At 32.8% G+C, this 13,076-nt stretch overlaps 1 protein-coding gene and 1 long non-coding RNA gene across 2 annotated transcripts in view; one reads left to right on the top strand and one right to left on the bottom strand.

Annotated features, from left to right (window-relative positions):
* Window positions 1-8,016: 8,016 nt before the first annotated feature.
* LOC145324208 (uncharacterized) lies at window positions 8,017-9,370 on the top strand. Its single transcript, XR_013881206.1, has 3 exons — window positions 8,017-8,108; window positions 8,643-8,743; window positions 9,205-9,370. It is a non-coding gene; the product is annotated as an uncharacterized LOC145324208 (long non-coding RNA).
* Window positions 9,371-12,512: 3,142 nt separating this feature from the next.
* The window catches only part of LOC145325088 (uncharacterized), a 4,161-nt gene continuing 3,597 nt past the window's right edge, over window positions 12,513-13,076 (bottom strand). The window contains exon 6 of the mRNA XM_080167933.1: window positions 12,513-12,997. Within this exon, the coding sequence (XP_080024059.1) occupies window positions 12,820-12,997 (178 nt within the window). The 3' untranslated portion in view covers window positions 12,513-12,819. The remainder of the gene's footprint in view (window positions 12,998-13,076) is intronic.

Below are 13,076 nucleotides of genomic sequence, written 5' to 3'. Positions count from 1 at the left end.
CATAACCAATCTTTGGGTGTAATTAACAAGATGAAATGACACACTTTTAGTTTTGGTTGAGATGAACAAGCTTTTTTTAGAGCTATTAAAAGTTTTACAGACCTTTATAGCTGCCAATACAAATAGCCATTCAAATTCAAGAAACCATTTCTTTTTATAGTTGCTCTGTCTATAATACAAAGTAGAATGATGTCTATCCATCTGTCCGTCCGTCTGTCCGTCCGCCCCTTAAGATATCGGTAACCACTGATCCGATTGGATTCTACTCTTCAGGGAATATACCTACTGGTCCTGAGGTGGTTTTAGGATATTTTCTTGGGGGTTGGGACACTCACAATCCCCCCACCATTTTTTAGGCAGTTAATTTAAAATTAAAAATCTTTTTAAATGACCTCTTGGGGCTTCGCCCCAAAAGACTAGGTGCGAAGCCGCTAGTATTTTATAAAAAAAAAAAGAAATCTGGCATTATATCAATAAATTAATTTTAATAATTTGATGTCTTTTTAAAAACAAAACATTTAAAATTATCTGGACAAAATTAAGCAACGTATAATTGTTTAATTTTAACCAGTGGCATGGACATGTTTTTAAAGGAGGTGTAGTAAAGTAGACCTCCCCAATTTCAATACTAAGAGGGGGGGGGGGGGTTGTTTTTAACCCCTCTACACCCCCTTTCCACATGCTTATGGTTTTCAACCACGCCCTATTCCCGCCCATTTAAAATTTTTATAATCCTATAGACTAATTTAATAATGAATTACATATATATGGCATTTACTCAAGTATTTAACCTCGTTAATTAATTTAAAATTTAGGCGCGTGGCTATAAAATAGATTGGCGCCATTAAAAATAGCGGCTGCGTACTTATCAAGTATAGGAGAAGAGGGTGGGGGGGGGCAGAAAAATAAAATTACTAAGTAAAGCTTCCCTGGAATAGAGAACTCAATTGGTTCAGTAGTTAAAGAAATCTGGAACTTCTGACAGAAAAGCTTTGTTATTTTAATATTATCATATTATAATGTATTACATTTTAAAAGCATGGATATAAAAATGCCTGTTATAATTTTTTATCTTATATTCAGAGGTTGCGTGATTTTTATCTTCAAATAAAATACTTTTAGTTAGACTTATGTTTTTAAGAAGAAAAAAAGGAAGCAGGGGCGTCCAAGCTTTTTATTTTGGGGGGGGTAAAAATTTTTTTTGGGGGGGGGGGTAATTCGTGTTTGGGGGGGGGTAAAATGGCGCACGAAGCGTGCCGCAAATTTTTTTTACCCCCCCCAAAATTTTTACCCCGGGGGTAAAATTTGCTTGGGGGGGTAATTACCCCCCCTGAAATCTGTTGGCAGGGGTATATTTAGTTTACCCCCCCCTAAAATTTACCCCCGGGGTAAAATTTTTTTGGGGGGGGTAATTTAAATTTTATTAAATATATAGTATTAAAAATGCGCGCGAAGCGCGCAAAATTTTTTTTTATTAGAGATTTTTTATTTTGGGGGGGGTATTTACCCCCCCAAAATTATTTGGGGGGGTAAATACCCTTCTAAATGGTTGGGGTAAATTTTGAATGGGGGGGGGGTAAAATGAAAAAAATTTTGGGGGTGCCGTAGGCACCCCCAAATTCGTTTGGGGGGGGGGGGTAATCGCCCCATTACCCCCCCCTTGGACGCCTATGAAAGGAAGGGGGATTTTTTCGACTATTTCTCTTGTGGGTGAGGTACCCAATCCCAAAATAGTTATGAACCTTATAAGAAAGTTTGTTTTGAAGTGAGCATAGAACAATACTGAGTTAAAAGATCTTTAACTTTAATCTTAGAATGATATTTTTATAGAAACTGACTTACTGACTATCCCTTAGTCCCATTTATAAAGTAGCTTCGCTACTAAAATTAGTAAAGAAGTAGCTGCACATTTAGTGGTTGCTTATTTAAAGTTATGACACCTTCTATGCAAAACAATTCACCAATTTCCCTTGTAAATTTATTTGTGTTGTTCTTAAAGTAGCATAAAAACTGCATATAAAACCTACGGCAGTTTTTTATGATACTTATGTCGATGCTACGATCATACAGAATGATATTAACTTATTATTGTTAAAGATTTTACCCTCTAGATGCTAAAATCGCTGCCTCTAGTTCTAGGAATAAAATTTGGAAAACATTTCTAAAAAAAATATTTTTATTCAAATTAAACATTTTTCATGAAATATTACTTAAAATTAAAATTCGATATCAAATTTCCAAATAAACTATTATCATGGCGACAAAATAAGTTTTTTTTACAAGTGCTACAAGTTAATTAACTAGGAAATTGTTAATAACAATTCTTATTTTGACGTTTCATGAAGTTTCATGATAATATTTTGGAACATTTTTGATTGAACATCTTAACAAAAGTATTCTTTACCAAAATATTCGCTAAGATTTAAAGTAAGGATATGCTACTTTATAACTTTATCTATTTGATTTAAAAAGAAGATTTTAATTTTAACATTTCCACCCAATACCTGTATGAACCGTCCCCCCACCATTTTTTAAAATGTCAAAAATTAGAGAGGGGGTAGTTTTAATCCTGATCCCTGTGGAGAGCCTAACCCTGCGGGGTCATTACCTTAGGTGTCCTACCCCGTGGGGCTAGTCAGTAAAAAATAAAACCTAAGGTAGTTAACAAACTAACTAAAAACTTCCTACCCTCCTTACTTTCAATTTATTATTAACAATGATGACAACATCCATAAAAGCGAAGCGCTGAAACGGAAGGACAAACAGACATTAACACTTGTATAGTGTCAGAACTGAACAATCAGAATATTAATGTATAAGAGTCGATGCAAAATTATAAGTAAATTTGTTGAAAAACTGCTTGATACAGAATAATGTTTATGGACATACTTACATTTTTAGGACTTAATTATAGAGTTGCTTTGCTTCTAATATTGTACTTTATTGTCCCAGGAATCAGTGTACTAAAAATCAGATCAATCGGATATTTAGATCACATAAAAATTTGTTGTTAAAAAAGTAAAAAAATCAACATGTTTAAAATGGACGTACGGACATTTTGGTGATGATTTTAGAGTTGCTACGCTTTTAAATCGTACCTAACTACTAGAGGAATTACCATGCAAAGTTTGAAATCGATAGGACAATTCTAACATGCCTAAATTAACGAAAAAAGCTATTCGTTACGGACGGACGAACGGACGGACCTACCCTAATTATAGAAAAGCTTCGCTTTCGGGGCTTCGGCACTAAATAAAGGCTACTATAGGGGGTAGTACACCGATTTTAGCATACGAAGTTTTTGCTTTGGCTTGATTATACCCTTGATTTTCAAAGTTATCATAATTTTTGTTATTTCTTTTTGATAATGAATAATGTAAAATGATTGATTACAAAGTAAAAAACTTTTATTATAACAATCACAATACCGTGCAAAGTTATACATCCATATATATTTATAAGTATCTATAATACAAGTAAAACGATGTCTGTCTGTCTGTCCGTCTGAAATCTGATCACAGTAACCGCTGAACCGATTGGGTTTTAATCTTCAGCAAATATACCTACTGGCCCTGTGGTGGTTTTCAGCTATTTTCATGGGGGATGGAACACGCCCAATCCCCCCCACAAAATAAAATAAGAAAAAATTTATATAGACGTGGGACTTTCCATTACCTCTTAGGGCAATGCCCCAAAAAGCTATGGGCGAAGCCGTTAGTTCATACTATAGAATAAAGAAGGGCTGCATAAATTATTTTTAAATCAATACTGTATTAATGTTACTGCCCCTATTTATTCTGTATCAATATTGCTGCGCTAATTACGAATAAAAGAATTCTTGTTTGTTTCTATAGCAAAGGGCGTCCAAGATTTTTTTGTTGGGGGGTGGGGGGGGGGGTGTTAAATGATGTAAGATATAGTGTATAAATGTTTTAAGTTCAATTAATATTCATAAAAAAAAATAGATCATTGCTAAAATCTATTATATTGTTTAAAATTTTTGAGTAACCACAATATTTTATACTTGTAACATGGCCTAAATCGATTAAAACCGCTGTCCATGAACATTATCATAAGAAGCTAAGCTATGAGCATAACGTAATATATTTTCTTAATTATGCATATTTCATAATCAAACATAACTTTCACGGATAAAATGGATCTTTTGCGCTTGGAAAAGGAGTTTTTAAAAAGTCAAGCATTTCTATTATTAGTGAATAGCAGTTATCGTTAATTTAGGCATGTTATAATTGTTTCATACATTTCATGCATGATGATTCCTAAAACATTTAGGTACGATTAAGAAATGTTAGTCCTAATCCTACTTTGATAGACCATTAACCCTTTGATTGCAGAGCCCCTATCTGAAAGTCTTAATTATGAATAGTTTTTAAAAGCGAAGCTTTTCTGTAATTAGGGTCGGTGTCCGTCCGTCCGTACGTCCGTCCGAGACAGATAGCTTTTATTCGTTAATTTAGGCATGTTAGAATTGTCCTATCGATTTCAAACTTGCATGGTAAATCCTGTTGTAGTTAGGTACGATTTAGAAAGCGTAGCAACTCTATAATCATTACCAGAATGTCCGTACGTCCATTTTAAACATGTTGATTTTTCTACTTTTTTAACAACAAATTTTTATGTGATCTAATTATCTATTTGATCTGATGTTTTGTACATTGATTCTTGGGACAACAAAGAACAATATTTTAAGCGAAGCAACTCTATAACCAAGTCCTAAAAATGTAAGTATGTCCATACAAATTATCCTATATCAAGCAGTTTTTCAACAAATTTACTTACAATTTTGCTTTTACTTTTATATTCTGATTATTCAGTTCAGACACTATACAAGTGTTAATGTTCGTTTGTCCTACCGTTTCAGTGCTTCGCTTTTATGGATGTTGCCATCCTTGTTTTTATGTTTTTAGGCTATGGTCCTTTCTATGAAAAGCAGCAAAAGTAAATATTTTCAAACTTTTTAACTCTAAGGCAAGGACTTGAGCCAGTCATCCTTAACCCAACTCGAGTTGCGCACAGGGAGAAAGAGGGGATATTGTACTGTAAATTATACTAGTGCCTAAAGTTTATAAACATAATTTATCATTTGTTGGCTGAAAAACTATGGGTACATTTATAATATTTTGATTGACTGGTTTCAAACTTGCATTGTCCAAACTTCTACCAACATTTTAATCTACAGAAGGGGTAAATTTAATGATTATCATTTGGGATATACATCAATTTATCGTTTATTGTCTTCCATTAAGATATCAGATATCATCCACTTCCATCCCTGTGTGACTTACACAACCTCACAAGAAGATTTGTGTTACATATGTACAACACAATATCATTATGTATTCGTGATTTAATCATATTTGATAGTCTTACACAGTGGCGTGTACAGGGTCTTGCCAATAGGGTGGGCGAAGTAATGATACAAATTTTTCCCCACCCAATAAGATTTTGACACCCTCTTTAAACCATCATGCTATAGATTGATGTAAAGGAGTGTGACTTTTTTTTAATTTGATACCCCTCTTAAATGTGTAAGAAGGGTGTATCAGGGAGATGTAGTCCCTAGCTAGTCCCGAGGGCTCTATGGGGTTGTTTCACACCCCGTTATGCAAGGCAATTCTCACATAAAAAGCAATAATTAAATTAGGTAACAGAAAATCTAAATGGAATTCAAAGTAAAGGACTTTGAATAAAAAAAATCAAACTTGATAATAAGTTACCCTGTCGGCCTAAGAATGTCCTAATATTCAAATATGCTAAAATCATCGAACAGAACTACCCATTACCAACATATAGACAACCAGAATCTAAAATAAGAAAAGCTTCACTTTTTATTAAAATAACAATTTACTTGTTTTATGTTTAAAGATTGTATTATTACATTAAATTGTTAAAAAAAAAGGTAAACCGATAGATGCTAGTTATATAATAACTACACTAACACAATTATTTGTAATTTTGAATAATAAAGGTACTAAGAAAGAGAGGGAATGTCTGATTGAGCCAATAAGAGAATCGCATCGGTACATACATTTAATTTCATTGGTTGAAATTTTGTACACATCTTGTTACAAATGCATGTTTTTTTTTTCATTTCATACATATATAAAAGTCAGCTGTAAACAGTATATTTTCTTAGTAGAAAGCTTTGCGGAATCAGAATTAATTGCCTAAAAATTTCGTTTAAATTTGAAAGCTTCGAAACGAGGTGGATTCTTAAAAAAAAAGTTTGGCTGGCTACTCGCTGGTGAGGCAAAATTATTTTTGTGAAAAATCCTCCAAAATCGAATAAAAAAATTCACAAAAATTAAATAAAATCTTTAAAGGGTTATTAACATATGATTTTGTTTAATTTTTGTAGATTTTTAATGTGCTTTTGGATGATTTTTAATAAAAATAATTTTGCCTCACTATCGAGTAGCGAGTCTGTCATTTTTTAAGAATCCACATCAGCTTGAGTCGAAAGTAAACAATACATTTGTCTGCTAGAAATGTTCCTTCATAGATTTGACGAAAAAAGGGTTCAGAATATGCTTCTATTCTTCTATTTCTATTTTTTGAATAAACATTAGATGAATGATATAATTTAAAAGCGAAGCTTTTCTATAATTATGGTCGGTCCGTCCGTCCGTAACGGACAGCTTTTTTCGTTAATTTAAGCAAGTTAGAAATGTCCTATCGATTTCAAATTTTGCATGGTGATTCCTTTAGTAGTTAGGTACGATTTAGAAAGCGTATCAACTCTTTAATCATTACCAAAAATGTCCGTACGTTCATTTTAAACATGTTGATTTTTTTACTTTTTTAACAACAAATTTTTATATGATCTAATCATCCGATTGATCTGATTTTTGGTATATTGATTCCTGGGAAAAAAAAGTATAATGTTGTAAGCGAAGCAACTCTATAATCAAGTCCTATAAATGTAAGTATGTCCATAAACATTATCCTGTATAAAGCAGTTTTTCAACAAATTTACTCACAATTTTGCTTCGACTCTTTATATTTATATTCTGATTATTCAGTTCTGACCCTATATAAGTGTTCATGTCCGTTTGTCCTACCGTTTCAGTGCTTCGCTTTTATGGATGTTGTCATCCTTGTGACTCTTAAAAAAACTTCTTTATCTTATAATTTGTCTGAAGCTTAAGATCTCGGAAAATACTGGTCCGAACTGATTGTACTTTTCCGGGAAGCTTTACAAATGTCTTGGGTGGGTTTTAGGCTATTTACCTGACATCCTCCCCTAGATGCTAAGGTGTATCCTCTAGTAAGTAACAAATGATCAACAGTAGAATAAAATTGGTCATGCAAGTTCTGAGATCTTTTAAAAAATGCTTGGTTTTTTTTTTTTTTGGGGGGGGGGGTGAATTCAGTCATAGGCCTGCCTAAAACTAGCCTATTAAAAAGTCCAACCTATTCGAACCAATAATTTCCAACATCTTTTGCTATTTACACAATTTACATAACATTTTTTTTAATATTGGAGTCACAGTTGAATTATACTCATTTTTCCCAATATTAAAATCATTGATTCTGGTTCTACTTTTGTTTGAGAGTAATCGAGGGGACATTTGACTGTAAATTATACTGTTACCCAAAGTTTAATAAATACATTCTCATATTCGTTGGCTTTAAAACTTTTAATTTAACACCCTAAGGGTTAAATTGTAAAGTTAATTATTTTAGTTAGAGTTTGAATATTGGGAATAATATTTTAATTAGGGTCAGTCCCTACGTCCGCAACGGTTAGCTCTTTTCTTTAATTAAGACAGGTTAGAATTGTCCTATCGATATGAAACATGTCCCCTCCCTCCCTGGTATAACAATCACTTTATGTAAAAGCATCTGTTTTTCCTAATACATGTCCTTATTATTTAAAAATTGTAAGCGCAACAACCCTGCTTTTATAATTTATAAATAGAACATCTAAAAATAGATTTATTTTTTTAAACATTTAAAAATAGATTTTAAAAATAGATTTTAAAAAATAGTATAAAAAGATGTTTAGTTGAATAATATGATCAGTATAGAAATTGAAGATGTCCAGAAAACTACTGGTTCTTGTCCTGGCCTTGGTGCTCTTGGAGGTAATTATCCTTATCATTATCCTATTATATAAAGTAGTACGCGTTTTTTGTCTGTACCGAAGGATCTCGCTAACCGCTGATCCATTATGGTTCTGCTTTACAGGGTAGCTTCACATAGTACCCAGGAAGGTTTGTAACTTTTTAGGGGGAGGGTACCACCATCCTCCCAAGAGAAATTGCCCCTGAATAGTTATGTACTGTATCGTATTATATATAATTTTCTATGCATAGAAAAATCAAAAGTCATAAGATTACTACCAGTTTGGATAGCCGGAGCCTACAGCCCTCCGAGGCTAATAAACTGGTTTGATCTTATAATTTATTATCTATAATGTGATGCGATAAATAACTATTTTTATTATTATTTTCTTGGCTGTTGTTTGAGTTAGAGCTCTAATTTTATTGTTAAACATTTTCTGAAACTGGCTGTATTAAAAAGGGTTAGTCAAATCTGCTATAAACTTTTTTTTTAAAACCGTTTTTGGTAATTTAAAAACTTCAATTCTTATTTAAATAGCATTCAATTTTGTTTAGGTGATGATCTGTAATGGTTCTCGACTGCACCCTCGACTAAGCCCTCGACTAGACCCTCAAGTTGGAAAAAATTTTAAAAAGGCTGCAGCACCTAATGACAGGTAGATAATTTTTATTATTAATTCATTGCAGCAAGATTCTCCTTAGATTTCAAGTGATCATGTAGAGAACCCAAGGGCATCATCCGCTTGTAATTGGGATGCAATACTCACTATATGTCCACTATACGATATAAGGTTAAGTAGCATCCAACAGACAACCATCATTTGATTGCACGACCTTTGTCTGAGAAGTCCATACTGTGCATGGTAATGAGTTGCTCCTGTTTATGGGCCAAGGCATTTTCCCCAACTTTTAACTATTTATGTTGTGCACCTGACATATAGCAACAGTAGGAATCCTTATTAAGGTCTTTAGTTATGATGCTAAGTGTCATATTGTATTAAAGGATTCTTTTCTAATTTGTTGATCCAGGAACCTAATAATCACAGAAACCAGTAAGCATTCGTTACCAGCAATATTGAACCATGAGCTGCACTTGACCCAATATTTGTATTTTTAGGAAAGATGGTAAAGCCGTATATTATTATCCCGGTTACTGGGACTACTGGGATTACGGATACGGATACCCTTACGGAGACTATTATTGGTATGGTTAAAAATGTTGGCCATTAGACTTATAATTAATTATGTTCATTGTATTGAAAATAAATATAAAAACAGTAAAACATTTTGTGTTGTGTGAAAGCAAAGTTTTTCTACATCTTTAAAAGCGAATCTTTTCTATTGTTAGGGTAGCTTCGTCCGTAATGGTTAGCACTTTTTGTTAATTTAGGCATGTTAGAATTGTCATATCAATTTCAAACTTTGCATGATGATTCCTATAACAGTTAGGTACAATCTAGAAAGCGTAGCAACTCTATAATCGTTGGCAGAAAGTCTGTACCATTGAAAACATACTGATTTATTTTATTTTTTTTGACAACAAATTTTTGTATGCTAAGATTATCCTATTTATCTGATTTTTTGAATACTGATTCCTATTACAACGAGGTACAGTGTTATAAGCGAAGCATCTCTATAATCAAGTCCTAAAAATGATAGTATCATGTATTTTGCAACAAATTTACCTACAATTTATTTCAGATTATGCATTAATATTCTGTTAATTCAGTTCTGACACTCTACAAGTGTTTATGTTCGTTTGTCTTTTCATTTTAGAGCTTCATTTTATAGATATTGTCATCCTTGTTTTTAAGAAAAACAGTGTGATTAATAGTTATTTCTCGCATCGTATTATAAACGGCTTTCCTTCGGCACCTCGGGGCTAAAAACAAGTTTTAATCATATAATTGTACATTCTATATCCGCGGAAAGCCGTTTATAATACGATGCTAGACATAGTTTTTTCGTATGGATGAGAACCGGTTCCTATCCACCGGATTTGAATGAATACGAGAATAGTTATTTCTGTGTGTAACGAAAGATCTAACCGCCGAACCAATATGGTTCTCCTATAAGGTGAAGATTCTTAGAGAACTAGGAAAGGTTTTTAACTAATTTGAGGAATGGTAACTTCAACCTCCCAAGAGAAATCTCCTCTATAAAATAAGCGCTTACCCTCTCAATTTTTTTTACATTCTTTTAGAACTGAAATTAAATGCGAAGGGTCAAATTCAGCCTCCCCCTCTTCTTTCAAGTGCCCCTAGAGGCATCAAGGCGCATTTCTGCTAGTTTTATATGTAGCAGTAAGGTTTTCGTGTGTGTCGATCCGTTGAGATCTGTATTAACCTCTGATCCGAGTAAGATTAAATTTTAAAAACTTTTTTTTGCATCTAGAAGCTCTTTCTTCGTAGTGGGAGGTTGAGGGCAGAACAACCATACTTAGGCCTACGTAAACCTTCTCTAAAATTGAGAACTCGATCGGTCCAGAGCAAGACGAAAAAAATGAAAACTTTATATATTTCTAGCGGCTACTCCACATTAGGGGACTAAAGGGGCACTTGAGGGGGGGGGGATTCGCTAGGCATGGCGGTACCTTCAACTAAAATAGTTATAAACCTTCCAAGGGCCTATAAGAAGCTACATTGTAAAGGAGAAAGATTTCGGTTCAGCAGTTAGCGAGATCCTTCGGTACAAACATACAAACACACAAACACAGAGACACAAAGAAAGACAGACATCCTGTTGCTTTATCATAAGGATATTGGGAACTTTTTGTTGATTTGATATGGGCATAATTGTCCTTTTAAGTTCAATATGATATAAGTAATGTCATAATGTATGATGAAAATATTGATGTTGAGATAAAATTAATGTGTATCTAGTTCAAAGTGACCAATATTCATATTCTACACAGGGATGACAACATTCATAAAAGCAAAACTCTAAAATCGTTCGTAAGACAAAGGAATATTAACATTTAATTGTATATATGTATATGTGTAAACAAAATTGTATGTAAATTTGCTGCAAAAAAGTGTTTAAATAGACCCACGGACTTTTGGGTATCAGTTATAAAGTTACTACGCTTTCTATAACGTAACTAACAGTTACAGGAATCACCATGCCAAGTTTGAAATTGAAAGGACAATTCTAACATTATTATTACGTTACGGACAGACCCAAATTATGATAAATGTTTACTTTTAACAAACAGATACAGACAACAACAAGGATGACAACACCATAAGTAGCGAATCATTTTGAAAAATTTTGGAGGCAAAAACCTAAATTTTTATATGCGCTCTGCCATGACCGAGGGACCTACGGACCGAATATATTACAATATAAAAAATTAGCAGTCTATCATAAATATTATCGGAGAAAATAATATTTTCTCTAACTGTTTTGGTTTCACCGCATTACTGATTTTACAAATATTAAATAGATCGACGATTCCATAGAGTAGCTTCGATACTAAAATTAATCAAGTTTGATAACATTCATATATGCCCAGACATTTTTAAAACCTATACAGTAAGGACTTTGTATATTTTTTCAAATTTTCCCAAGAGTGATAGAATCATCCCTCTGTTTGATATGGAATATCTATGTTAATAGCCAATTAAGTCGCCACTCAACTTTACAGTGTTAAAAGAATAGAGAAAAAAAACATTTTTATCTGGTGGGGTTTGGTCCAGGTGCGAATTCTCATGGTGGGGTGAAAGTACCTTATCCCGAAATATGTGGTTATAAACCTTCTGGACCTATAAGAAGCTTTACTGCAAAGGATAACCTTAGCGATCCATGGGTTAGAGATCTTAAGCTACAGACACACAGACAAACATTCTACTATTTAAGGATTTCAGTTTTAAATATTTAAATATTCAAAAAAAATTTACAAACATTTATTAAATTTATAAAACTAAATGTACAGTACATATTAAATTCAATTATATAACGTTACATTTTTAATTTTCTTATTATCTATTTTTAGAAATTTTGCACTTAAAGTCAGATATCTTGAGAGATAAAACAATGGACAATACATTGATGAACATTATATATTAAGAGATATAAGTTTTCCGGAATTTTAATGTAGGGAGGAGATTTGAAATCTGCATCAAATTTTAAGGATTTTTTATAAAATTCGTTTTTTGTATAATTCTTTATTTAAAAGCAGAAATACATTTTAAGTTAATTAATTTTTGACCAATAGGATAGGTGGATTTTAAACTACCTGCGCTCTAATTGGTTGAATGATGTACGACATCCAATCAGAGCGCAGATTTTTAAAATCCACCAATCACGGATGCCAAAATTAACTAACTTAAATTGTATTTCCGCTTTTAGATAAAGAATTATACAAAAAACGAATTTTATAAAAAATCCTTAAAATTTGATGCAGATTTCAAATCTCCTCCCTACATTAAAATTCCGGGAAACTTATATCTCTTATTATATATACATTTGCAATGAAGATAAAAAAAACACTTTCAGTAAATTAAAATTAATTTTGGCAGTTTAACCAAACAATCAAAATTTAATAAAAGTTTTAGTGAAATAAATCTTTGGATGAATTTTATTTACAGTCTAATGCCCTTTCCATCCCAAAAAGTATTAAAACGGTAATGGAGAACCATATCAGTCAAGTGGTCATCATCTTGGACACACAAATAGACATCATGTTTTTTTTTTTCATGCGGATTTACTATAATAAATGAAAATCCATACATTATTTGCCAGCCACGCATTCATAGCACCAATTATTGCAGTCGCAGCAGTAGCAGGTTTGATACAAGCCGAGTAATGAGCCAAACAAATCAAAGCCCGGACAGGTCATCTCTGTAACACAAATGTACTCGACACCAAGGAAAGGATCATACACATACTCATTATACTCGGTTACTGTCCTAAAAAAAATTCTGGTCAGTATCTGCAATTAGGATGTAAGAGATCTAGTAGACTGAAAATGTACACTACTTTACAAAG

Source organism: Acartia tonsa, chromosome 7 (genome assembly GCF_053477335.1).
Source record: "Acartia tonsa isolate MP-2025a chromosome 7, ASM5347733v1, whole genome shotgun sequence".
NCBI lineage: Eukaryota > Metazoa > Arthropoda > Copepoda > Calanoida > Acartiidae > Acartia > Acartia tonsa.
Note: the sequence above shows the minus strand (reverse complement) of the source record. Positions and strands in the feature narration are given on the sequence as shown.